Source organism: Thunnus maccoyii, chromosome 13, assembly GCF_910596095.1.
Source record: "Thunnus maccoyii chromosome 13, fThuMac1.1, whole genome shotgun sequence".
In the NCBI taxonomy this organism is placed as follows: Eukaryota; Metazoa; Chordata; class Actinopteri; order Scombriformes; family Scombridae; genus Thunnus; species Thunnus maccoyii.
Genome location: NC_056545.1, coordinates 1,256,178 through 1,281,618, shown reverse-complemented (window position 1 = coordinate 1,281,618; position 25,441 = coordinate 1,256,178). Strand labels below are relative to the sequence as shown.

Genomic DNA, 25,441 nt, shown 5'->3' with positions numbered 1-25,441 from the left:
ATGGTCAAAGTTACAAAACTTGAGGTGAACGTATGTAGAAACGCTGCCTGCAAGTCGAGTCAGGGCTTCAACCTGCTGTGAACGTTTAATTTGCAAAGTCACCTCTACTTCCTCCTAATGACGAAGTCAGATCGTTTGCACAAACGTCCCTCTGCTCAGCCTTGGTTGCTAAGGCGGTTGCTAAGGCGGTTGCTAAGGTGGTTGCTAAGGTGTTGTTCATGTTGTCCAACATGTACGGATGGATTTGAGAAGTTGACATTTGGAGTAAAGAAGGAGAAAAAGAAGTGAAATCCTGCTACTATAGTTTGTTTACGTAGCCTCTGGAGACGGAGGAAGCTTCCTGAAGCTGACCAATCAGAACAGAGTGGGCTCATCAGGAGGCGGGGCTAAAAGAGACAGGAGCTAAAACGGCCTGTTTCAGACAGAGGCTGAACTGAGGGGCTGCATAAAGGACCAGTAGAAGATAAATAAGGAGTTTTTATTCCAGTAGAGCCCCAGAATATAAATATAGAGCTGGAAATGTGCAGAATATGAGTCCTACTTGGTTTTGTAGTTTTGTGTTCAACTACACGTTTCCTGTATACAACCAAATTACATAAAGCTTTCAAAGAAGAATGACCAATCACACAGCAGCAAGACAGTTAGTACAATGCTGCTGAAATTCATCACATAACATTATTATACAGTTTTTAAGAATTAATCTAATATGTAGTTCAACACACAGAACTACAAACTGAAAACTGAGTATTTTCTGTCAGTTAAAGAATATTTTTGTAACCACTGACTTGTTTGTTAAGTTTTGACTTTGTTTATGAGAGTAAAACATGAATCAGCCAATCAGCAGCTGGCAGATTCACGTTGAGGAGCAAAAGTAGGGAAAAAAACTGAATCAGTTCCGTAAAGTAGCAGAAAATAAATAAAGTATCGCGATATTAGAAGGTGCTTTCAGGAAACGTTTGATCAAGTAAAACGTTTAATTAAGAAAATGAACTGAAAAAGCAACATGTGGAGGCGTTCACTGACCTCAGAACAAAGGGAAACGACTCTTTAAAGTGTTTTTATCCTTAAAAAGTAAAATAATATCAACATCACCTGTGAACCATGTGACTAAAACCCGTAAAATGTCGATACTCTATTGGTATCAGTATCTGAACACTTCTTCTTCATCTTTTTCTTCTTCACTGCGGGTGAGTTCTCGTATTCAGAGGTCAGAGGTCAGCAGCAGCTTCACACCAACATCTCCGCCGCTAAAAAAACGAGTTTCAGCTCAGAAAAACTCGAGCAACACGCAAACATTTTACACCCTGAACTCATCACTCACCTCTGCAGCAGCGGCTCCTCTAATCCATCGATCTGATCTGGTCTGATCTGATCAGGTCTGATCGATCCGACACAGAGCTGAAGCAGTGAAAAGTGTCGAAGTGAAGATTTGACAGCTTGTTCCTCAGTTTTCAAGCCAGCGACTCAAAGTCAAACTCAACAAACTGCTGCTGAAAAAAACACATCATAGATCCGCCTGCGATGCGTTCAGGGACCCGAACAAAGCTCCGAGATCAGAGAGCCCAATATAAACTGCTTCCTGTTCTGTTTTACTCTATTTATTTATTTATTTATACAATGATTGATTATAATTATAACCAATTAATAAGTGATTAGTTTATATGACCAGTTACACGTTTTAGTAGCTTCATTACAGTCACACTGTTACTTTTACACAAAAGCACCTTTTTCACACTGATGTCTTACAGTTCATATTTCATGTTCATGGTGGTTACATTTCCCACAGCCCATGAATGCAGCATCTATGTGACGCAGCAGTGTTTTGGCGCCACCCTGCGGTCACAGTGCGCAGGTGCAAATAAAGCTTTATTTTCTAACGTTCGTTTTATTTATAAACATTTGTATATTATTGTTTATGTATTTTATTATATTTATACATATATTTTTTTCCTATTAATATTGTTTAATATATTATCTATTTATTTATTTTACTCGTATTTTATTTTGTCAATAATTTCTAAAAATAAATTCTTAAAGTTTGTACTTTAATAATGATAAAAGCAACAATAAAGATTGATTTGATCTGATTAATTACCTCACTGAGGATGAATAAAGTTATTAATTGAAGTCAGATTTATAAACTCTACAGTTCATTGATCCACAGCAGCTTCAGGACAGTTCAGACGCTTTAAAGGAAAAACACAAGACACAGTTTCTGTTCAACTGTAACTGAAAGCTGCACAGAACTAAACAATAAATACAGAATATAAAATATAAAGAAATATAATCTTTAACTGACTGTACAAGCTATGAATGTAACAGTAAACACACCTGAACCTGCAGTGATAGATTCATTTAATCCGCTTGTTTCTCCTCTCAGTCGGTCTGAAGCAGCAGCTGAGGGGCCCCTCGGCCACCAAGGGGCCACAGATAATAAACTTAAATATATATTACACTATTATATGAAAATACCAGGATATGAGAAAAATAAAAGGAAGTTTAGCACAAGAAACAGCAGCAGAGAGGAAGCATAGAAACAGCATACAGCTGGAAATAATGAGGTGTATATATATGATCAAAACCAAGTGGTGAAGTTGTCTAATTTTTCCAGATCAGTGACATATATTTGAAATATATATTTATATATAAACCCAGTTCTCCCAGTTGTTATTGAAATGGAATCAGTCCAGTTAAACATTTACATTTATATTTTACATTTTGGGTCCAAGCTACATAACAGACATGTTGACTCCACATGACCCATGCGGCATCCTGCAGGGCCATGCGGCATCCTGCAGGGCCATGCAACATCCTACAGAGCCATACGGCATCCTGCAGGGCCATGCGGCATCCTACAGGGCCATGCGGCATCCCACAGAGCCATGCGGCATCCCACAGAGCCATGCGGCATCCTGCAGAGCCATGCGGCATCCTACAGGGCCATGTGGCATCCCACAGAGCCATGCAGCATCCCACAGAGCCATGCGGCATCCTGCAGGGCCATGTGGCATCCCACAGAGCCATGCAGCATCCTGCAGGGCCATGCGGCATCCTACAGAGCCATGCGGCATCCTACAGGGCCATGTGGCATCCCACAGAGCCATGCAGCATCCTGCAGGGCCATGCGGCATCCTACAGAGCCATGCGGCATCCTACAGGGCCATGTGGCATCCTCTGGTCTACAGCCAGCTGATCAGCTGTTCGTCCTGCAGCTAGATGATGATCCAGAACAAACCTCCAGACTGTCAGAACGACAGGAGAAGAGAAGACGGTGGTCAGCTTCAGATCCTGGAACCAGCACAGTCACGGAACTGGTTTGGGATGAACTGGACAGAAACAACCTGCAGCTGGTTTTTGCAACAGTGTTGAAGAACTTTCCAACAACATCTGATGTCTCCTGTAGAAAGAATAACGCGTGTTCAGCTGTTCTGGAAAACTTGAATCAAACAAAAAGGATCCAGGATTTATTTTTATTGTCTGTTTGTTTATTTGTTCAGAGTTTGAGGACAATAATAATAATAATAATAATAATAATAATAATAATAATAATAATAATAATAATAATACAAGGAATTCTAACACACTTAAGGCTGATAAGACTAATGTAAAACAAAAATTTTAATTAAATCACGATTGAACTTATTGAATGTATTTTTAATAAATTAATATGATGACTTCATAACTTCCATTAAGTCATTTTAATTATGCAAGATGACAGTTAATGAACTGAGCACTTTTACAAATGTTTTGTTATGGCTTTTTTTTCCTATTAGCACTGTCTGAATAAAATATGTAAAAAATATTTAGATATTTCAAATATGAAGTAAAAAACGTCATGTGGGGAAAAAAAATTCACGTATTTTTTGTGTAAAAGTAACAGCAGTAAACAATCATAAACTAATCAATGTATTAATTGATTACAATTGAACAGTCAATACTCAAACTGACAAACACAAAATGCAAAGAAATAAATATTAGTTTTATAACCAGAATGTTTCTGTAGGTTATAAACAGACCTGTCAATCAAACATGTGGTGGGCGGGACTATTGGTCTATGACAGACCTGTCAATCAAACATGTGGTGGGCGGGACTATTGGTCTATGACAGACCTGTCAATCAAACATGTGGTGGGCGGGACTATTGGTCTATGACAGACCTGTCAATCAAACATGTGGTGGGCGGGACTATCGAGCTATAACAGACCTGTCAATCAAACATATAGTGGGCGGGACTATTGGTCTATGACAGACCTGTCAATCAAACATGTGGTGGGCGGGGCTATCGAGCTATAACAGACCTGTCAGTCAAACATGTAGTGGGCGGGGCTACATGTTGGTTTACATGCAGATCTCTTGGATTGGTCACTTTAGAAACGTGACAGAGAGGATTTTCTAGTGTTGCTCAACTTTGGACTTAACAGACAGAAAAACCCAAAGTTAGCCTACAAACACACACACACACACACACACACACACACACACACACACACACACACACAACCACACACACACACACACACACACACACACACACACACACACACACACACACACACACACACACACACACACAACCTCTTCTCCGTCTGCTGCTGAGTTTCCTTCAAGCTCAGATAAATGAATTAATCCCATCAGTGATTAGTGATAAATTGAAATATTTAAAATCTGTTCTGCTAATTTCCAAACAGCAGCCAGAGTTCAATATTTCTCTGAGTTCTCTGACTTCCTCAGTCGTCGTATCTCTCACGCTGTCGAAGCATCTAAAGTCATCTGTTTTTGAAGTTTTTCACTGAAAGAATTGAAACCATTAGATCACATTCACTGCTGGTTTGAGCGACATAGTGATGCACATACGAAACCTGCTACCCCCCCCGCCCCCCCCGCCCCATGATGTTAAGTCCTCTCGTATCATAAAGGATATAACCGGCTCTAACATTCAAGTTATCATCAGTTCCTGCTGAGTCTCTGGTACTTTCTCTGCATGTTGTTATCCAGCCTCTGTTCAAGAATCATAACCTTGATGTTGAATGTTTAAATAACTGTCAGCTCATCTCTTGACTCCTGTCACAACTTCAACTGTTCCTGAACACCAATGAAATCCTTGATCCGTTTCAATCGGGGTTCAAAGCTCCGGAAGCTGCTGTGACTCTGGGAAAACACCTTCCTGGTTTTACAACAACCGTGACATCCTATCAAACAGTGTGTTGGTATTGAGGGTACAGCGCTAAAACTGGGTCAGTTTTCCTCTGTGGCCTCAGGGTGGATCCTCAGGGATCCATCCTGAGAGGTCCAGTTCTATTCGTCCCGTTCACGCTTCCTCTTGGAAACATTATCAGAAAGTCACGACGTCTCCTGTCACGTCTATGCAGATGATTCACAGCTGTACCTACCTGTGGATCTAGGGATTCCCTACAGACCTCCTGGACTGGTTCGAGGACATTAAAGGCTTCAGCTAAACAATAACGAGTCCAGAAGCCACATCACCAGTGAACTAGGCCACCTCACCAGTAAGCTAGGCCACCTCACCCCATGTTTGATGTCACAGGTAAACCACCTGCTGATATCTTTGATTCTCAGCTCGGTCTCAACAAACGAATCAGTTGTGTTCTGTCTGTCTGTCTTTCATTACATCAGGACTGGACTATTGTAATCTCCTCATATTTAGACCTTCCTCCGTCTTCATGAACTCACCTACAGATGGTCTGAAATGCAGCAGCAAGGATGAAGACTGCCTTTCTTCACCGGCTCCCTGTTCATTTTAGAGTTAAATTCAAGACCTTATTCACTGACACTCAGCTCCTAGACGACACATCTGTCCTGTTTCCACACGATCACGACTAAAACTAAAAGGTGACTTTGCTGTGGAACCAGTTAGATATCAGATGTGTTCCCTCCATCTCTGTTTTAACATCTTGGTTAAAGACACATTGTTATTTGGCTGCTAATCCTTCAGTCTGTTATCATGTCTATAACTCTCTGTGTGTACAGTGTTGTTTATTGTTGTTGTTGTTGTTGTTTTCCTTCTGTGCAGCACTTCGGTCCGTTTAAACCGTGTTTAAATGTGTTCTAGAAATAAACTTTACTTACTTAAACACACGCGCGCGCGCGCACACACACACACACACACACACAAACACACACACACACACACACACACACACACACAGGCTAACAGTAAACTTCCTCAAACTTTGCTCCACCACTTCCTCTCTCTCTCCTTTCGGACTTCCTCCTCCTCTTCTTTAGCACCGCCCGTCCGCCTCACACTGAGATAGAGATCCGCTGTCCCTCCCTCCCTCCCGCACACACTCACACACTCACACACCCTCTCACACACACATACACACTGACACTGACACCGACACACACCCACACGGAGCGGGACTGCACGGAGCTGTGTGCCCGGACAGGAGGACTGATGACCGGTGAGTTGTTGCTCTTCACCCGCCCGGATCAGCTGAGTGAGTGTGTGTGTGTGTGTGTGTGTGTGTGTGTGTGTGTGTGTGTGTGTTTCCTCCTCTTGTCCAAACTTTCAGCACCAGCAGTTATTGATCTCGGCTTTAATTCCCGTCAGCTGATCGATCGGTTCTTCAGCCGATCAATAAGCTTCTTGTTTGTTTGTTTGTTTGTTGACGTTGCTGCAGGAAACTGAAGATGGAGTGCGACCACTCCCAGTGTGTGTGTGTGTGTGTGTGTGTGTGTGTGAGCGTTTGTCACTCACTTCTTCTTTTAACTTTGACATGAATTCAATATTTACAACGAAGCTTTTTAAAATGACCGTAAAATATCAAAGATACGAAGAGAAGAGAAGAGGAAGTAAACTGAAATGTCGAAGTCAATATTAGAATATTACAGTGGTGGAAAGTAACTAAGTACTGTACTGAAGTACAGTTTGAGGTACTTGTACTTTACTTGAGTATTTCCATGTGATGCTACTTTCTACATTTCAGAGGGAAATATTGTACTTTCTACTCCACTACATTTATTTAACAGCTTTAGTTACTTTTCAGATGAAGATTTGACACAATGGATAATATAACAAGCTTTTAAAATACAACACATTGTTAAAGATGAAACCAGTGGTTTCCAACCTTTTTGTCTTTTGACGTCTTACAAAAAGCAGTGTGTAGTCGGGGTCACATTTCACATGTCTATGAGTTGTTAACAGCTCCACCAAATAGTGATTTTTCCCTCTAAACTTCTCACATGCTTTCATTTCAATAAATGTTCAAATGATCCAATATTTCAGCAAAAATCAAAGATTAGAGAAAAAGAACTTTGTTTTTTCTTCTTTCCTCTCCCATTAATCATCTCACCACCCCTCAGATTTATCTGCTGACCCTTTGGAGGGGCCCGACCCCTAGGTTGGGAACCACTGGACTAAACTAGCTAACTGTATATAAAGTAGTGTAAACTAGCTCCACCTCCAGCAGCTACAACAGTAACATGCTGCTCTAACACTGATGCTTCACTATTAATAATCTAATGATGTCATATATAATAATATATCAGTCAGAGGGACCAAACCACTACTTTTACTGCAATACTTTAACTACATCAAGCTCATAATACTTATGTACTTTTACTGCAATACTTTAACTACATCAAGCTCATAATACTTATGTACTTTTACTGCAATACTTTAACTACATCAAGCTCATAATACTTATGTACTTTTACTGCAATACTTTAACTACATCAAGCTCATAATACTTATGTACTTTTACTGTAGGAGGATTTTTCATGCAGGACTTTTACTTGTAATGGAGTATTTTTACTTGTCTGTATTGGTACTTTTACTGCAGTAAAGGATCTGAATACTTCTTCCATTACTGAGAATATCACAGGAATATTCACCTATATAAACATTTAAATAGAAAAATAACATTGTCTAAATGAATACCAGTGTCTTTAATACTAATAGAATATTAACAGCATAATGTCTAAATCAATATTAAATTATTTTAGGGATATTATAGAGGAGAGTGGTCATATGAAGTGAAATAGTATCCATAGTGATACTATAGGAATAACATAGGTACAACGTCTGAATAACTTTGTACTACATTATCAATTTCTCAAAGAACTTGAGTACAAAGTCCAGAGGTTGTCATGTGTAGCACAACAAGCTAGCGAAGCGTTCCTGCACACGCTCAGTGACGTGTGTCTTACACAGAACTACTCTCTGGAGACTGTAAACGTGATGCTGTTATTAGTCTCTGGAGCCGTTTCTAAACAAACTAACGTGACCGAAACCCTTCATGATGAAGGAACATGTCACCCAGTGTAGCCGTGTGACTCACTGATACACACACAATACTTGTTAGTAGATCAGTTCATTGTTGGTTTGCATCCAAACATGAAGAAAAATATAGAACATCACCAGAATGATCCTTTAATGGGTCAACTACGTATTGACATGTCATATTAGTGTATGTTTCTGTTCATGTATGGAAGTGTGTTGTGTATTCATGTATGTGTATGTGTGACCACAGGAACGTGTAGGTATGTGTGAATACAAAAAATCAAATAAATAATAAAGAAATGTAGTAGTAACTAATTGTCCTGCTACAATACCACTACCATATTATAGGAAATCTATGAACACAAATGTAAAACTGTTGTGAATTTGTTATATAAATATATATATATATTCCATCTGAGTACCTTTAAAAAATATATTATAGGAGCACTAGATCCAAGTGCTATAGAGATATTAAACGGACACTCTTAGCATTTAGAGGATAGCAGATATGATAAGTGATATTAATTATGGTGCTGGCATTAATCAATTAATGAAATAAATTATGAGTTCAAAATGAATGAAGAACATCATCATTTGCAGCCATGAACATTACAGAAGACAGCAGTGAATGTTATAATAAACACAAAAAGTCAAATCAATACTGGATTGACTAATAGTGTCCTGACGCTGGCCAAGATGATGTCACACAGTGTGTCAGCAGCCACACATGCTCAGATGTGATTCAGAAACACGACAGTCAAGTTAGACAGTTTTAGGATTCCCAGAATGAGACAGGAAGTCAGATACATCAGAGATCGTCAAGTTAGTGCTGATGTGGTGAATCATTCAGCTGCCAGAAACTGTAAATACAAACATATGCATCATTTTAGCCATTTTAGTCCAATGTTCTAGCCGTGGTTTGGCCCAGTATTCTCTGGTGTTTTAGCCCTGGTTTGGCCCAGTATTCTCTGGTGTTTTAGGCCTGGTTTGGTCCAGTATTCTCTGGTGTTTTAACCCTGGTTTGGTCCAGTATTCTCTGGTGTTTTAGCCCTGGTTTAGTCCAGTATTCTCTGGTGTTTTAACCCTGGTTTAGTCCAGTATTCTCTGGTGTTTTAGCTCTGGTTTGGTCCAGTATTCTCTGGTGTTTTAGCCCTGGTTTGGTCCAGTATTCTCTGGTGCTTTAGGCCTGGTTTGGTCCAGTATTCTCTGGTGTTTTAACCCTGGTTTGGTCCAGTATTCTCTGGTGTTTTAGCCCTGGTTTAGTCCAGTATTCTCTGGTGTTTTAACCCTGGTTTAGTCCAGTATTCTCTGGTGTTTTAGCTCTGGTTTGGTCCAGTATTCTCTGGTGTTTTAGCCCTGGTTTGGTCCAGTATTCTCTGGTGCTTTAGGCCTGGTTTGGTCCAGTATTCTCTGGTGTTTTAGGCCTGGTTTGGTCCAGTATTCTCTGGTGTTTTAGCTCTGGTTTGGTCCAGTGTTCTCTGGTGTTTTAGACCTGGTTTGGTCCAGTATTCTCTGGTGCTTTAGGCCTGGTTTGGTCCAGTATTCTCTGGTGTTTTAGCTCTGGTTTGGTCCAGTGTTCTCTGGTGTTTTAGCTCTGGTTTGGTCCAGTATTCTCTGGTGTTTTAGGCCTGGTTTGGTCCAGTATTCTCTGGTGTTTTAGGCCTGGTTTGGTCCAGTATTCTCTGGTGCTTTAGGCCTGGTTTGGTCCAGTATTCTCTGGTGCTTTAGGCCTGGTTTGGTCCAGTATTCTCTGGTGTTTTAGGCCTGGTTTGGTCCAGTATTCTCTGGTGCTTTAGGCCTGGTTTGGTCCAGTATTCTCTGGTGTTTTAGGCCTGGTTTGGTCCAGTATTCTCTGGTGCTTTAGGCCTGGTTTGGTCCAGTATTCTCTGGTGTTTTAGCTCTGGTTTGGTCCAGTATTCTCTGGTGTTTTAGGCCTGGTTTGGTCCAGTGTTCTCTGGTGCTTTAGGCCTGGTTTGTTACCAGTATTCTCTGGTGTTTTAGGCCTGGTTTGTTACCAGTATTCTCTGGTGTTTTAGCCCTGTTTTGTGCAATATTCAGCTTGTTAAAGAAGAATTCTGCTTGTTTTAACAACTTAAATGTTTTTTTCTGTGTGTGTTGACATAAACTGCTGAACAAGACTCTCATTTAACACATTTTCTTCACACATGCCGCTGCTGGATGAACAGAGTGGCGGACAAACCCATCCTGTTTCGGTTTCAACACAAACCAGTTCCTCTTTGGCCTTTGGGGTGATGGGGGTGGGGGGGTGGGGGTTGGAAACAATGCCTTACGGTAAATGTGGAGGATTTTGCTTCTGTCAGACTCAGTCAGCAGGTCTCTGTCAGCGTTGTTGCCTTCACCATGTGTAGCTCTGGAAACAGAAAAGAAGTCTGACAGATCAGAAACACGATAAGTAAGATGATCAGACAAATGACTGAGAAAATGAAAGTGAACAGTAAAATTAAAAAACAAACTAGAAGAAACTTGCTAGCCTAGCCACATTGATGCTATAAACAACTCACAATGCAACACTCTGTAGGAGCCTGTGTTACAACGATACTCTTTCCATTCAAAAGAACATATGTTGTGAATATGCAAATGCACAGTCCTCAAATAGGACAACTTTTTCCAAAGTGGTTTCCAATATAAAATATTGTGTTATATCTGGGCCAGTGTGGCTTCCATGTTTGGGCCTATATTTTCAATGTTCCTGAATGTTTTAGCCCTAATTTGGTCTGATATTGAGTTCAGTATTTTTAATTTTTCAATTTTCAATTTTTAAGCCCTGGCTTAGTCAAATATCCCCTAGTTTACCTCATTTTGTTTCAGTATTCTCTGGTGTTTTACCCCCATTTGGTCTGTTATTCTGTGGTGTTTTAGCCCTGTTTGGTCTGACATTCTCCCAGTTACTACACGTTTCTGCCTGTTTCCATGAGGAACATCTGTGTTGTTTGAAATGTTTCTGTTAACAAGAACTAGTGTGAAAAATTCTGCAGTTTCTCAGTATACTTTTTTTTCTATTTTTTCCACCTCTTACTTGAAGTTGTACGTTACCTCTTTTTGTCCTTAAAAATACCAAAATCTACTGTTCGCTGTCAGTATTTTTTTCAGAGCAGGTGTTTGCAAAAAATATTCTGTAAACCTCGTAGCTCTAATTTGAGAGATTTTCCTGTCGAAGCTTCAGCTGCAGGACGACGCAGTTCCTCTGTAGGTCAGGAGACTCTTTCTAAACCCACGAGATAAATAAAAATAGAGAGAGAGAACACAGCTGACGAGACGAAACTGCTGTTTGTTACTTCCTGAAACATTCACATACAAACCAGTCAAACTGATTCTGTCACTCTGCATTGGTAGTTTTGGTTGATTTAAATTTAGCCCTTATTTCCCATCAGTCCAATTCCTCCCTGTCCACCCACTCCCCGAAGAAGACGCCATGTTGGATGTTACCATAAATCCTTAAACTGTGGCCACAGCTTCTTCAACTGCAGATGTTCTGTTGATGTAAACTCAACACCTCATGTCATACCTCTGTTCATCAGTACTGTTCTTATTTCGACTTGGATCTACTTTGCTGTTTTTTCGATCACTGTTAAGCTGCTGTTAACTCCATGCTGCACAAATATTTCCCATTAAAAGCCTGTAAGTGGTTCAAAGGTCATAATCCCTGCCTTTCCTGGTAGGTATCTAATTTGAAATGTCCGCAGGAAGTTCTGACTTTCACTGATGACAATTTAAGATCGATTCAAAATAAAAAAAACCCAAATAAACAGCAAAGTAGAAACGACTGAAATTAAACAAAGAATTAAAACAGAGAAAGTGTCACGACAGTTATACTGAATTTAAACAAATATGTAACACAAACAGATTATTATTATGGACTCAGACATTATTTGATTACCTACGTTTGATTGAATTTGATCATTTCTGGTTTATGATTTCTGATCAATCATCTTTCACTCATTTTGCTTTGGAAGAACAGTCCTCTCTTCCTGTTTGCTGATCAGGTTCAGGTTATTTTCTCCTATTGTGTGTCTGGAATAGTAGATCAATTCATTATTGATTTGGCCTCTAAACATGAGAGTTGTTGACAAAAATAAGAAGTATAAATTCATCAAAAATCTTAACAGCAACTAACAGCCACTAAAAATCTTAATCAACTCAACCTCTGTGTGTTGAGTCATGTTGTTTTTGTTATTCTCTCTATATGTTATTACACCTACCTCATGTCTGTCTAATTTGTCACCATTTTGTGCCATGTCCAATTATACTAATCAAAAAAAATAAAAAAGACAAAATACCTATAATATTCCCATATCAGTATCTCACTTTATACCCACTACTCTCTGAATTAAATCCTATAATATTTCTATGACATTGGTACAACTTTGTCAGAGGTGGGTTGTAATTAAGTCCATGTTTTTGCATGGACTTAAATAGTCTATTAGTCCATAAATAAATCATATCACATCTTATATGTCCTAAAGTTGTTGCTGTAGCTTTGGTTTTCAGCTCAGTGTCTGATGGACTGACGGTTCTTCCTGTGATGAGTCATGTCAATGTTCTCATGGCTCCAAGTTACAGTTACATTTACCTCATTATGCTAATGATTAACTGTCATTAGAATAGCTCAGAGATACTGTAAGTCTTTTTTTAGTTTCACACTTTAATCACACACACTGAGAGGAAGCTTGTTCTTTTACACAATGAGTGTGTTTCAGTCAGTTTCAGCTGCTGCAGGTTACTGATCTCCATTCCTCTTCCTCTTTTTTCTTAACGTGTTTTATTTCTTTCTTCCTCCTTCTTTCACAGTCTGACTCTGTCAGCTCCCTCTGATCTGTTCAGACCTGCTGGTTTTACCACACAATTTAAACTGAAAACCCTCTAAGAGATGCAGGCAGCCTGTCAGTTTGGGCAAATTGTGTAGAAAGATGTTTGGAGTTTGGAGAGATCCGACTGACGAGCTCCAAAACATATTTGCCAATTAATTTTGGTACTGCACTTTTTTCAGTTTCACCATCTGGACTCACGCTATAAGTTAACCCATAAGACCTTTTTAAAACCACATAGAATACAAATGAACCCCCAGATATGTAATATGATCATGTGACAGCAATCAGCAGGATGACATCATCTGTCGGTGCTTTCCAGAACTGTCACACATCACTGTTAAACAATAATGATGCTCTATGATGAAAATGATCACTTTGTTTAAGTTTAGAGAAACATGTGGTGTGGGTTCAAGTTACCACTTCCTTTAAGTTGGACCACCTCCGTCGTCATGGCAACAATGATAACCACGGGGTTAAGGTTCATCCAGCCCTCCTCCTCTGAATGAGGTCATCTAACCACATATATATACGTATATACTTCTCTGTCACTACGGCTGCTAGACGCTACTGTATGTTGTTTCTGGGCGACTGACATTAAGACCTGTTGTGTTATTTTTCTTGGGAGGACAGACTCAACTATTTATCAGGGTTAGCATAATTTCGTTGTATGAATCAGGAACCAATAAATACTCAGTGGTTCCTGCTATAAATATAGGAACAGTGGAAGAAAACAAGATTATGGGGAACAAATGAGTAACAACTGGGCATTTTAAAGGAAGGAGAAATAAATGATACTCTGCTGCATGCAGGGGTTCGACGACCACCTTCCCAAATAAATGAGAAAACAAACATAACATGACAAAAAAAAGGAGAAAAAACAAACTGGGCTGTAAATATGTGTTATGCCACTGTCAGCTGTAATAATATTCAAGACCTTTTAGAGGAGAAGTCAGATCATCCTCTGAAGAACATGAATGTCCAGTGAACCCAATTTCACAACAATCCATCAGATAGTTGATGAGACATTTCAGTGTGTGACCCAACGAGGTGGAACGTCAATATAATCTTCACACTGACCAGAGGAAACATGGTCAGCGTCACAGTTTTTCCTGTTAACATCCTCACTGTGGTCACTCAGCTAAAACGCTGCCTATGATAACAGTGTCTGTTCAGTTAACTGAAACTATCAGAACTGAAATGTTGTAGGACTTTATAGTTTCAGATACTTTAAAGGAATACTTTAGGACTGATAACACGTTAAATACAGAGCTGGTTATGCTGGTTTCCCTCTGTTTCCAGTCTTTATGCTAAATATGCTGCTGGCTGTAGCTTAGAGGTATCAATCTGAACATTTAACTCTCAACAAGAGAGAGAAGAAGAAGAAGAAGTGTATTTCCCCAAAAAGTCAAACTACTTATTGAAGTTCAAACCCTCATTTCAAGCAGATGGTTTCTGTTGCTGCTTTATTTCAACATGAAACCACAATGACACTTTTCTACTGAAAACTTCCTTTTTTCCGACTACATCTGAGTTACAAAATGTCATAGTTTCAACATTTGAGACGTTTCTTTCATTGTTCTTCCGTATCTGTGCAGTTTATTAAAGCTAATAGGAATAAATAAGCTTATTTATTCATATTATATGTGTTTTAGTATCACTGGTTTATTCTGACTTTAAGTGACAGAACGAGCGGTGGCTTATCTCAACTGTTTCAAAGCCTGATGTCTTATTCCTCTGTTGTTGTCCAAAAACTATTAACAACAGAAATACTCATCAGAGCACCAAATCTGGATTCATCCACTGCTGAAAATAGTCCCCAACAAATGCACTATTTCCTCCTGTATGTTTGTTTGAGAGCTGTTACTGAGCCTTTTTCAAACATGAAAACTATTATTTGTGAGCTGTTTTTAAAGATTTATGTCTCCAGTAGGAACCAATAAGCTTAGAGAAGGAGGAGTATTGACGGCAGACAAATACTTTAAAATCTAAACTTTATATAAAGTAGTAATTCAGATTAGCAGGAATGAAGCTAATTAAAATATGTGTAATGATAACCTTACACCTTATATATATGCTTATATATACAGGTCTAGTTTAAAGAGGACATATTCTGCACATTTACAGCTCTATATTTATATTCTGGGGCTCTACTGGAATATCTTTGCATGATTTCCAGTTAAAAACTCCTTATTTATCTTCTACTGGTCCTTTATGCAGCCCCTCAGTTCAGCCTCTGTCTGAAACAGGCCGTTTTAGCTCCTGTCTCTTTAAGGCCCCGCCTCCTGATGAGCCCACTCTGTTCTGATTGGTCAGCTTTCAGGAAGCTTCCTCCGGCTCCGGAGGCTACGTAAACAAACTATAGTAGCAGGATTTCACTTCTTTGTTCACATGTTGGGGCTGAATCAGATCTTAAATATGAGAGTGGACAACACATGGAAACGCCTTAGCAACCACCTTAGCAACCACCTACAGAGCGGACCAAACGGGTGAAAAAGTGAAACCAATTGCGGAGGTGCCTTAAACCTGCAAAGCTGGCTCCATAAAGCAGTCTGATTGTATGGAAGTCTATGAGAGAATGACCCTACCTCTTGATTTATTACCTCATTAAACACTTTCCTGATGAGTTTATGGTCTCAATCACTAGTTTAAAGTCTTTTTCAATACAGTATGATGTTCATTTTGTAAATTATGGTCCCATTTGGAGTAAAACAGATGATAAGGCAGGTATGCTTTAGGGTGTGGCTACGTTGTGATTGACAAGTCGCTACCACGGCGATGCATTAGGTGTTGCAGTTGGACCTTGGGGAGCTCCTCCCCAGCTCCATGCTCTCATCCAAATATGGTCACTTCTCATCACTTCTGGTTCCAAAAAAACCAAGATGGCGACACTCCTCCGTGCTTGCCCCGCTTCCACGTCCTGTCACACCACTTTTAATATTTCCTCTCCAATGCAGCTCCAGGCAAGGCCGTGGTCTCCTTTGAGCCCACCGGGCGTAGCAGACCAAGCGCTACGTAAACAAACTATAGTAGCAGGATTTCACTTCTTTTTCTCCGTCTTTACTCCAAATGTCAACTTCTCCAATCCATCCGTACATGTCGGAGCTGAATCAGATGGTGGACAAAGCAAAAAACCTCAGCAACAGAGATTACAGAAGGGATGGATGTTTATTGGCAGGTGTGACGAGCTGACGTCATCTCATTGGAAAAGTGAAAAAACGTTGCAAACGAAGTGGCTTTGTCTTGCAGATAACATTTCTACATACTGCACAACAGGAGATAAATAACATAAGAACAAAAAGCTGCATATGTGAGGTGTTTGTAAAGATCTTCAGTAGGAACTAACAGGCTTGGAGCTGAGAGACAGAGACAGAGAAGGGAAGGGAGGGAGTGGAAGTTATTGAGAGATGAACTAACATGTTGTTGGTTTGGCTTTTGCACATGGGATACGATGTGAAGAAGTTCAGGGGAGAAGAGTCGGGAGGAGAGAAAAAAAAAACAACAAAAAAAAAACCAAAACTGTGAGATCAGAGGTTAAAGCGTCCAGCAGGAGTGAGATCAGCAGACCTCCGCCCAGAAAGAGAGAGAGAGGAGGAGGGTGGGGTCACGGTCCCCAGAGTCTGGGCTGAGCCACTTCTTTCTCTATCCAGACATGTGGAGAGACACTACAGAGTTAGTGTTTCATTGTTCGGCCACACAGTCCACTGGAGTTATATCCATACGCTCACTATTCACAATCAAAACTTTTATTGTCTACTTTCCTCTTCAAGAATCACAAACTCTGACTCTCAAACTAACATCATGAAACTAAAACTAAAAACACAGAGACGCTGAAATATGTATCAAAACTGACCTGTTGTTAGTTTACAGTTTCTATTATTGGTCTTCTTCCTCTTCGCTGTTTCACTCAGACTGATATACAGACAGGTGACATATTAAAGGTCCAGGTGTGAATGCTGGACCCCTACAGCGAGGGGGTCTGGGTCCACTTGTCCCCTTAGAGGGAAGGGTCACTGCTAATCAATACAAAGTAGTTGTGAGTGATCAGCTTTATCCTATGATGAAACATGTCTGTCCTGATGAGAGTGGTCTGATGTGAATCATACGTTATGACCTTCACAGTCACCAGATCTCAACCCATCATCATCATCACAACACCACATGAGGAAGATCTTTATGAAGACTGATGTTCAGAGACTGTAGGATCAATAACAAGGAGCTTTAATTTGTCACCCGTCTGTGTTATATTTATTGTTTATATTATATATATGAACCTGGATGTCGGATATGAATTTATTACGATATGAGTTGGTGTCTTGACCTTGAATGACTGTTTTGACTGGGACATAATCTTTGTGGTTTGAGAGATGACATTAGTGACTCAGAAACCATCCTGGTGACGTTAAGATGATCTTTTTCAATTTGGAATAAGTAAAGTGACTCAGAAACGCCGAATGACCTCAGTGACTCTGACGTGACCTTTGAGGACTCGGACAGAATCCGTGACATGGACTCAGTGACCCGGACACAAGCTGGGACACTATCTACTACTACTACTACTACTACTACCACCAATACCAGTACTGCTATTAGTACTCGTTATGCTGCTACTGTGTGTTTTTATTTCTTAAAATTAGACCAAAGTAGGAAAGAAAAGAGACACATACAGAAAATCAGACCAATTGTCTTTCTGTCTCGTAAATATAAATAAAGTTTTAACACAAACTGACTCTGTGTGTGTGTGTGTGTGTGTGTGTGTGTGTGTGTGTGTGTGTGTGTGTGTGTGTGTGTGCAGGATAACATCTCTGTTTTGTTTAGAGGTCATTTCCTTCTGCAGCAATCATTTCCATAAACACAAATACTGACAGAGGACAAACTCCCCTCTGTCTCCCCCCTCCTCTCTCCTCTCTGCAGGCAGACGATGGGACGTCACGTGTCTCTGAACAAACTGTGTTAACTGAAGGAAACTGAAGCGTCTCTGACAGCCGGAAACACGACGAGTTAACCAATCAGACTCCTGAAGCTAAACAGACAGGTGATGGCTGATCTTTTATCCTTTTCACTGTAAATATTCTCACTGTCTCCGTCTCTTTGTTTACTTTAGAAGTCACTCAAGCATTCATCTTTCTGTTGTTACTATGTCAGCGCACCTTAAAGGTATAATATATAATTATTCCACATTAAAATGTCTAAAAACAACTAGACCTATGTTATATATGTTGTTGAGTTGTGTACTTACATTATCCCAAATGTTTCCAACAATGTTCAAACTCAGAGAAATCTGTAATTTAATCAAAGTAACGGACCGTTTCATTTGGTCGCCTGTCGATGGCGTCATACCTCCTCTACCAAAGAGTAAACACGCACCAGATGCATACGGCGGCGCTGTGTTTGTCCGCTACAATGGTGTCTACCAAAGAGTAACTTACACACATACAAGATAATACATCGGGGTTGTGGTTGTTCCAGACAAACTGTTATAAATTGACTTTTATTCAGTTTTAAGACACATTTTCATGATAAATTTAGGTGGTTTTTAACTATATCTTTTAGCCGGAAGAAGGATTTTAGTCGTTGGACGTCTGGATCTTAAGTTATCAGAGAAGCAGCTCGGCTAACAGCCCCTCCAGGAAGTCCGGTGGTCACCAAACATTGTGAGAGAAACACTGATTTTTTAGGTGAAACAGCTTTATTCAGTGTTTTTACCTGTAATCTTCGGGTCCGTTTGTTCTGGAGAGGAGGAGACCTCTGCGGGTAAAAACATCCTGAATGATGAACACTGGAGTAATCCTATCCCGGTGAAGCTGGTTATTTAACGACGAAGACAACAACTCCCATGATCCCTTGCTACTTCACACCGTCATCACGCTCCGTCTGTTGTTATTGTTTTGATTGAGACGCCTAGCGGCTGAAATTACATGTTGTGCGTTTAAAGGCGACATATTCTGCTTTTGGAGGTTTCATGTTATTTATATCCTGTTCTGCAGGATGTCAAACATGATCAAAGTTTCACAACTTGAGGTGAACATATGTAGAAATGTCGCCTGCGAGTCAAAAGTCAGGGCTTCAACCTGCTCTGAACGCTTCGGTTTTTTTTACTACCTTGCTGACGAGCTGACGTCAGCTCATCGCAGCTCCGACATGTACGGATGGATTTGACTTAGCTGGTTGTTCTCGACCACTTTAGAAAAATTAGGATTTAATATGGAGTATAATGACGCCAATACCTTGGGGAGCGCACCAACCACATTTGAGCGCTTTCTCAGTCTGCAAGTAAAACATTTTAGAGCTGATTTGTAAGAACAGAAACTACAGAGACGACACACTAAACAACATTGTTACTTTTTGTTTCTTTCATCAGTACAGCCTCCTATGAGTAATATTATTCATGTCTCCGCCCGGTTACCGCAGGTACAGAACAATCAAGCGCACCTGTAGAGCAGCTGCCTCACGCTAAACTGATATAACAGCTACACGAGTCTCATGTTTTACCTGTTTTAATGCTGTTGTTCATCATCTGTGATGTAAAAAAACTGCCACGTCTGTTTAAACAGGACTTCACTGCATTTAACACCAGAACTGAGAGCTCAGTTATGTATTTAGGTCATTTTGAGAGAAGATTCTGTCATGCCGTCACCCTGCGTTACTCATAATACACACACACATAATGACGTGGCTAAAAAAAAATCAGTATTAACCCCTCGTGCGCCAACAATAATGAAGTGGAAACAAGTGATGAAACAGCTGAATTCGAGATGCTTTACTCCACCGGTAGTCTGTCGCCTTCAGATCGTGTTTCCTCTTGTCAGACACCAGCGGAATGAAAGCAGCAGCGTCCTGTCGTTACCACATGTGGCAGCAGGTGTCGCCGTTGCTGCTGCTTCAGCAAAAGTTACAGAGTCTCACGTTAATGATTTATGTTTTGTTTGTGTGTCTTATCTCACATCTCTTCCTTAGTGATTGCTGCTGCTGAAACAACCTGATAAACGTTCATGTGTGTGTGTGTGTGTGTGTGTGTGTGTGTGTTGCAGGTAGCTGAAGGGGTCAGAGGTCATCATGCAGAGTATAAAGTGTGTGGTTGTGGGTGATGGAGCTGTGGGGAAGACCTGCCTCCTCATCTCCTACACCACCGGAGCTTTTCCCAAAGAGTACATCCCCACTGTGTTCGACAACTACAGCAGCCAGGTGTGTGTGTGCCTTTATTTATTAGGGACCGAGCCCAAAAGGCAGAGGACTACTGTAAAACAATTGTTTGTTTGTTTGTTTTTCGTGTGTTTGTTTGTTTCTTTCTTTATTATTATGCCAATTAAACCCTTAATTTGACCCCCTAAACATGCTCAAAATCTCACCAAATTTGGCACGCACATCAGGTCTGGTTAAAAATTTGATAAAATGTAAAAATTAACCCCCCAAAGTGCCAAAATGTGCTCTCTAGCGCCACCTATGTAACTAAAATGGACGCCACAGCCCCTGAGGAATGTCTTAGAGAGATCAAACCAAAACGCAATTATTCATCTCATCAAGACCTACAAATCATATGCTGACACCCCTGACCTAAATCCAACAGGAAGTCCACAATTAGCCTTTCAAAACAAGATTTTGCCCCAATTTTGGCCCCTGAACAAATGCTATCTCCTCCGAGAGCGTTAATGGTATCGGCTTCAAACTTGAATAGATGACTTATGACACTGTGCTGAAAAAAAGTTGTTAAAAACTTTGTAATAACTCGAACGGTTTGGATTTAATAAGCCCTGAAAGTTGCAGTGCCACATCACACCTTACAATGTAAACCAATGAGGAGGCAATCTATGGGCATGAACTTTGTGTCAAACAGAGGCTTCTGACGTCTAAACTATAAGTCTGACCACTTTCAAACCTGTATCAATGGATTCGCCACGAAATTTCATACTAAAATATGATTTTTAATGTAAGACTTGGCCAAAGTCATGAGATTTATGAGGAGATTTCATAAGAAGCGTACTCTAAAATCCTCCTCTCCAACTGCTCCTGGTGATGTCACTCCCTCAGTGCTGTGAAACATTCCGCAATACACACTCATTATAAAATCACAGGCGGAGCAAGAAAAGACTTTAAAACTCACACTCTAATATCTCAAAAACAATAAAAGATAGAAAAAACATGTAAATTCAAGATTTGTAGGTCAAAGTCTCGTGACTCATTTAAAGTTCAAATGAAGTTTGTATCTAAAACTATGTGGAAGCAGTAAATATTCAAAAAGGTGTGGGTTCGCTCACACTCTCCATTCAAATATATGAGTATTTTTCTGTGTCCAGCTGCAGTTACTTATTGTCTCTACACACCTGACAGTACACATGTCAATCAAACTTTCAAAATAAAAGCATACCACACTTGTAAGAAATGTCCCAACCAATGCTGCTTGCAGCTTTAATTATCATTATTATTATTATTTACATACAAACAAAGACAAGTTTTAAACTTCAAAAGAGATCCATAAGAATTGTAAATAAAACTGCTCATCAGGAACAAACAAACTCAATGTTTATTATTATTAAAACTATGAAGTTTAGAGATTTGGGTTTAAATGTTGGACAGAACGAAAATCAGTTATTACATTTAAGTATCCAAAAGTGTTTAAAGTGAGTCAACGAGATGTAAAAACCCCAAAAGTGACCTAGGACAACGTGTGTGTGTGTGTGTGTGTGTGTGTGTGGTGCGTTCAGGTGACGGTGGACGGCAGGATGGTCAGTCTGAACCTGTGGGACACGGCGGGTCAAGAGGAGTACGACCGGCTGAGGACGCTGTCCTACCCGCAGACCAACATCTTCATCATCTGCTTCTCCATCTCAAGCCCCGCCTCCTACGAGAACGTCAAACACAAGTGGCATCCTGAGGTCAGAGGTCACACATCTGCCCACGCAACAGAGGTCATATTTAGAGATTAAAGCAACCAGAAAGTAACTTAAAACTCAGGATAAGTGCTACTGAAGCGCCCATTCAACCTGTTGTATGGAAGCTCAAAGTGTCCAATATTAAAGGACTAGTTCACAGTTTTTCCAGTATGTCTTAAACCAGTAGTTTTCCTCGCTGTAATCATTCCTCCTGCTCATACTGGATATTAAAAGGTCCTTCAAATGTGCTTTCAATGGAAGTGATGGAGACCAAAACCCACAGTGTGTCCACACAGTCATTTAAAAGTTGATGTGAAGCTTCTATTCAGCTTCAGCAGTCTGAGTTAGTCATATCAAGTGGATATCTGACACATTTACAGTCTTTTTAGCATCAAATTCCCTCTTTGTGTGTCCTCGGACAGTGTTTCCCTGTTGAGCTGTGCCCATTCAACCTGTTGTATGGAAGCTCAAAGTGTCCAATATTAAAGGACGAGTTCAGTGGAAGAAGTACTCAGATCCTTTACTGCAGTAAAAGATCTGCAGTAAAAGTACTAATACATCAATGTAAAAATACTCCATTACATACATGAAAAATCCTACTACAGGTACTAGTACTAAGTATTATCAGCTTGATGGACTTAAAGTAGAAAGTACATTATTTCCCTCTTAAATGTAGTGGAGTGGAAGTATAAAGTAGCATCACATAGAAATACTCAAGTAAAGTACAAGTACCTCAAAATTGTACTTAAGTACAGTACAGTTAATGTATTTAGTTGATTTCCACCACTGGTTCTTTTATTTGTCTCTTTCCTGTTTACTGAAGTTGGTCATCATCATCATCCTCAGGTGTCTCACCATTGTCCCGGCGTTCCCATCCTCCTGGTCGGTACTAAGAGCGACCTCCGGAACGACGGCGAGACTCAGAGGAAGCTGAAGGAGCAGAACCAGACGCCCGTCACCCATCAGCAGGGCGCCGCCCTCGCCCGCCAGATCCACGCCGTCCGTTACCTGGAGTGTTCGGCGCTCAACCAGGACGGCATAAAGGACGTGTTTGTCGAGGCTGTGAGGTCCTTCCTCAACCCGCAGCCCACCGTCAGTAAGAGGCCCTGCGTGCTGCTGTAGGACCGAGCTGGCCAGAAACACTGAGTGGGCTGATATGTGCCTGAGAGACTGTTTGTTAAAATGTGTTAATTTTTAAATGTGTTTGGTTAGAATTTTATCTTGAGTAAGAAAATGTAACTCAGATGTTCATGTTGATAAGGATGTTTTGGGGGTTTTTGGTCCGACTCACATCAAGCTTTAAATGAAACCAACCTCACCTTCTCTGATGTGACTCAATGTTTTAAAGATTAAAAGTTAAATGTCCACAAAACTTTTCTGTCCTCACTGAAACTCCAGTTCAGTCTCTTCTTTGTCCTCTTTTACTCCTTTTATGTGTTAATGTGTAGACGACACCAGGGATTTGATGAAGGTTGTTTTTTCCCGCTCAAAACTTCAGTGTGCTCTCCTGCTCAACACAACTGGACAAATTTTAAATAAAAGAACAAGTTTAATAACTTAGAATGAAAGTTAAACACATATTTACTCCTTATGGAATAAAGTCTACATTGTTTCTTAAAGTAAAATTGGACAGAGACTCTCATGCAGCAGCTGTTAGCCGGTTAGCATCGTAATCCTCATTGAACGTTTCAGCACCGCACCACTAATGTTTTGTGTTTACAAAATTATAAAATATCAGAACAGAAGCTTTGCTAGTTCAATATTTCTTCATCCAAAACACAGAGTGAGACTCATTTGGTCCAGTTTGCCATGATGTGGCCTCTAGGGTTAGCTGTTAGCTCGCCAGCTAGCCCTGCGAGTGTCATTACGTCACCAAGCTTTCAGACTGTACTGCTGACTGTGTGTTCAGACAAAAGGCAAAGTGAATTTTAGAGAACTGGAGTGTGAGCAGCTGGTTCCTGAAGTGTTTTCCCATTTCTAATCGATCATTTCTAATTGCTTTAATCGATTTTACTGTCACTGAACACAGAAACTCAGGACTCTCCTGATAATATAACGATCCGACAGGTTTATATTCCGGCACCAGTTCACATTATTTACACTTTGTTCATTGCGTTTTGTCCATGACTTTAGCTGACAACTTAAGAATACTACAATACCCATGAGCCTCGGCTGCTGTTGCTATGGAGAAGAAGCAGATTAAAGCATTGTAAACAAAACATGTCGCCATGGTTACTGGATTCACTCAAAATGACCCAGAAACTAAAAGTGAACTGATTTAATCGGCAGATTGTAATTTAATCTTTAGTTACTGCTCACTGAATTTCTTGCTTAAATGCACCTTGGGAGTCGTAGTTCGTAGTCGTATCTCAAATATTTGAGATTGGTTTTAAATTTCACAATAATTGTTTTTAATTAGCCTTAATAATATCATTTGAAACAAAAGTGTCTTTTCTCTATGTGTTTATTGGTATCTAACCAATAAACACATGCCCGCTACACAGAGATGCCCCCCCCCCCCCCCCCCTCTGTTTAGATATCAGAGGAGCTTGTAGAGCCGCTCAGCTGAATCGTTAACAGCGGTGTGACGTATAAATAACCAACCTCAGCTCACATTAAACTGTTTGACTTGAATGAATTTTTAAATGACATCATTGGTTTTAACTGCAACACACACGTCATTAACATTAGCGTTAGCTTGCTGCTCTTTGCTATTATTAGCTGCTAAATTATTGTTTTTAAAATCCCACAAAACAGGATGGACATGAGATTTATTTAGAGGAGTCAAGAGTTATAGTGTGAGTTAAAACAGAAGCTGCATGTTGAGAACTTTCTTTAATTAACGTTCAATAATTAACAGTGTTGGTTAGCTACCAAACTAAAAGTTACCCTTAAGTTTGAAACCTTTTTTGCTATTTTGTAACATTGCTATCACAAGTAATATTGACCAGTAAATAATTAAAACGTAATTCAGTTATAGTTGTAGACAGTTAATGATAGGAGGCGGTTTGATGAAGAACATAGAAGTCAAATCTGAGGAAACAACCTGGTTTGGTGTGAACTTTAACATTTTAAATTGTGAGTGAAAACTTAAATGCATGATGCTGCTGTCTATAAACACTGACAACATAACTTGGAGTAAAATACTATAATTATAAAGCAACATTTTGACATAGTACACCTCTAAAGAAAAAGTATTTCTTGGTTAATTTGAAGCTTTTTTTAGGAGCATTCGGGTTCAACAGCAGTTATTTAATTTGATGTAAATATTTTTATTCATCTCTTGTATCAGCTGAGATTCATTTTATTTGAACATGGCTTGATTATTAACATTAAATAATGATGTTTGTCTTATTTTAATGTCATTATAATGTGGAATATGTGCAGTTTTTCTCATTATTATTATTAAGTTCCCCAGATCTGACTCCATCAGCCAACTTTCATCTAGAAAAATGACTGTGAGTGTCTGTCTGTGTTGCTGTGTGCAGGTGTTTTGTTGT

At 39.9% G+C, this 25,441-nt stretch overlaps 2 protein-coding genes across 3 annotated transcripts in view; one reads left to right on the top strand and one right to left on the bottom strand.

Moving 5' to 3' along the window:
• LOC121909672 (stromal interaction molecule 1-like) overlaps positions 1–1,523 on the bottom strand; it is a 40,351-nt gene extending 38,828 nt beyond the window's left edge. For both annotated transcript variants that reach the window (XM_042430229.1, XM_042430230.1), the window contains exon 1: positions 1,322–1,523. The gene's annotated coding sequence lies outside the window, so the exon portion shown is untranslated. The remainder of the gene's footprint in view (positions 1–1,321) is intronic.
• Positions 1,524–6,250: 4,727 nt separating this feature from the next.
• On the top strand, positions 6,251–24,239 carry rhogb (ras homolog family member Gb). Its single transcript, XM_042432073.1, has 5 exons — positions 6,251–6,425; positions 17,986–18,106; positions 20,103–20,256; positions 21,774–21,944; positions 22,788–24,239. The coding sequence occupies exons 3-5, from the start codon at positions 20,128–20,130 to the stop codon at positions 23,061–23,063; spliced, it is 576 nt and encodes a 191-aa protein (XP_042288007.1). The 5' UTR covers positions 6,251–6,425; positions 17,986–18,106; positions 20,103–20,127; the 3' UTR covers positions 23,064–24,239.
• The last annotated feature ends 1,202 nt before the right edge of the window (positions 24,240–25,441 follow it).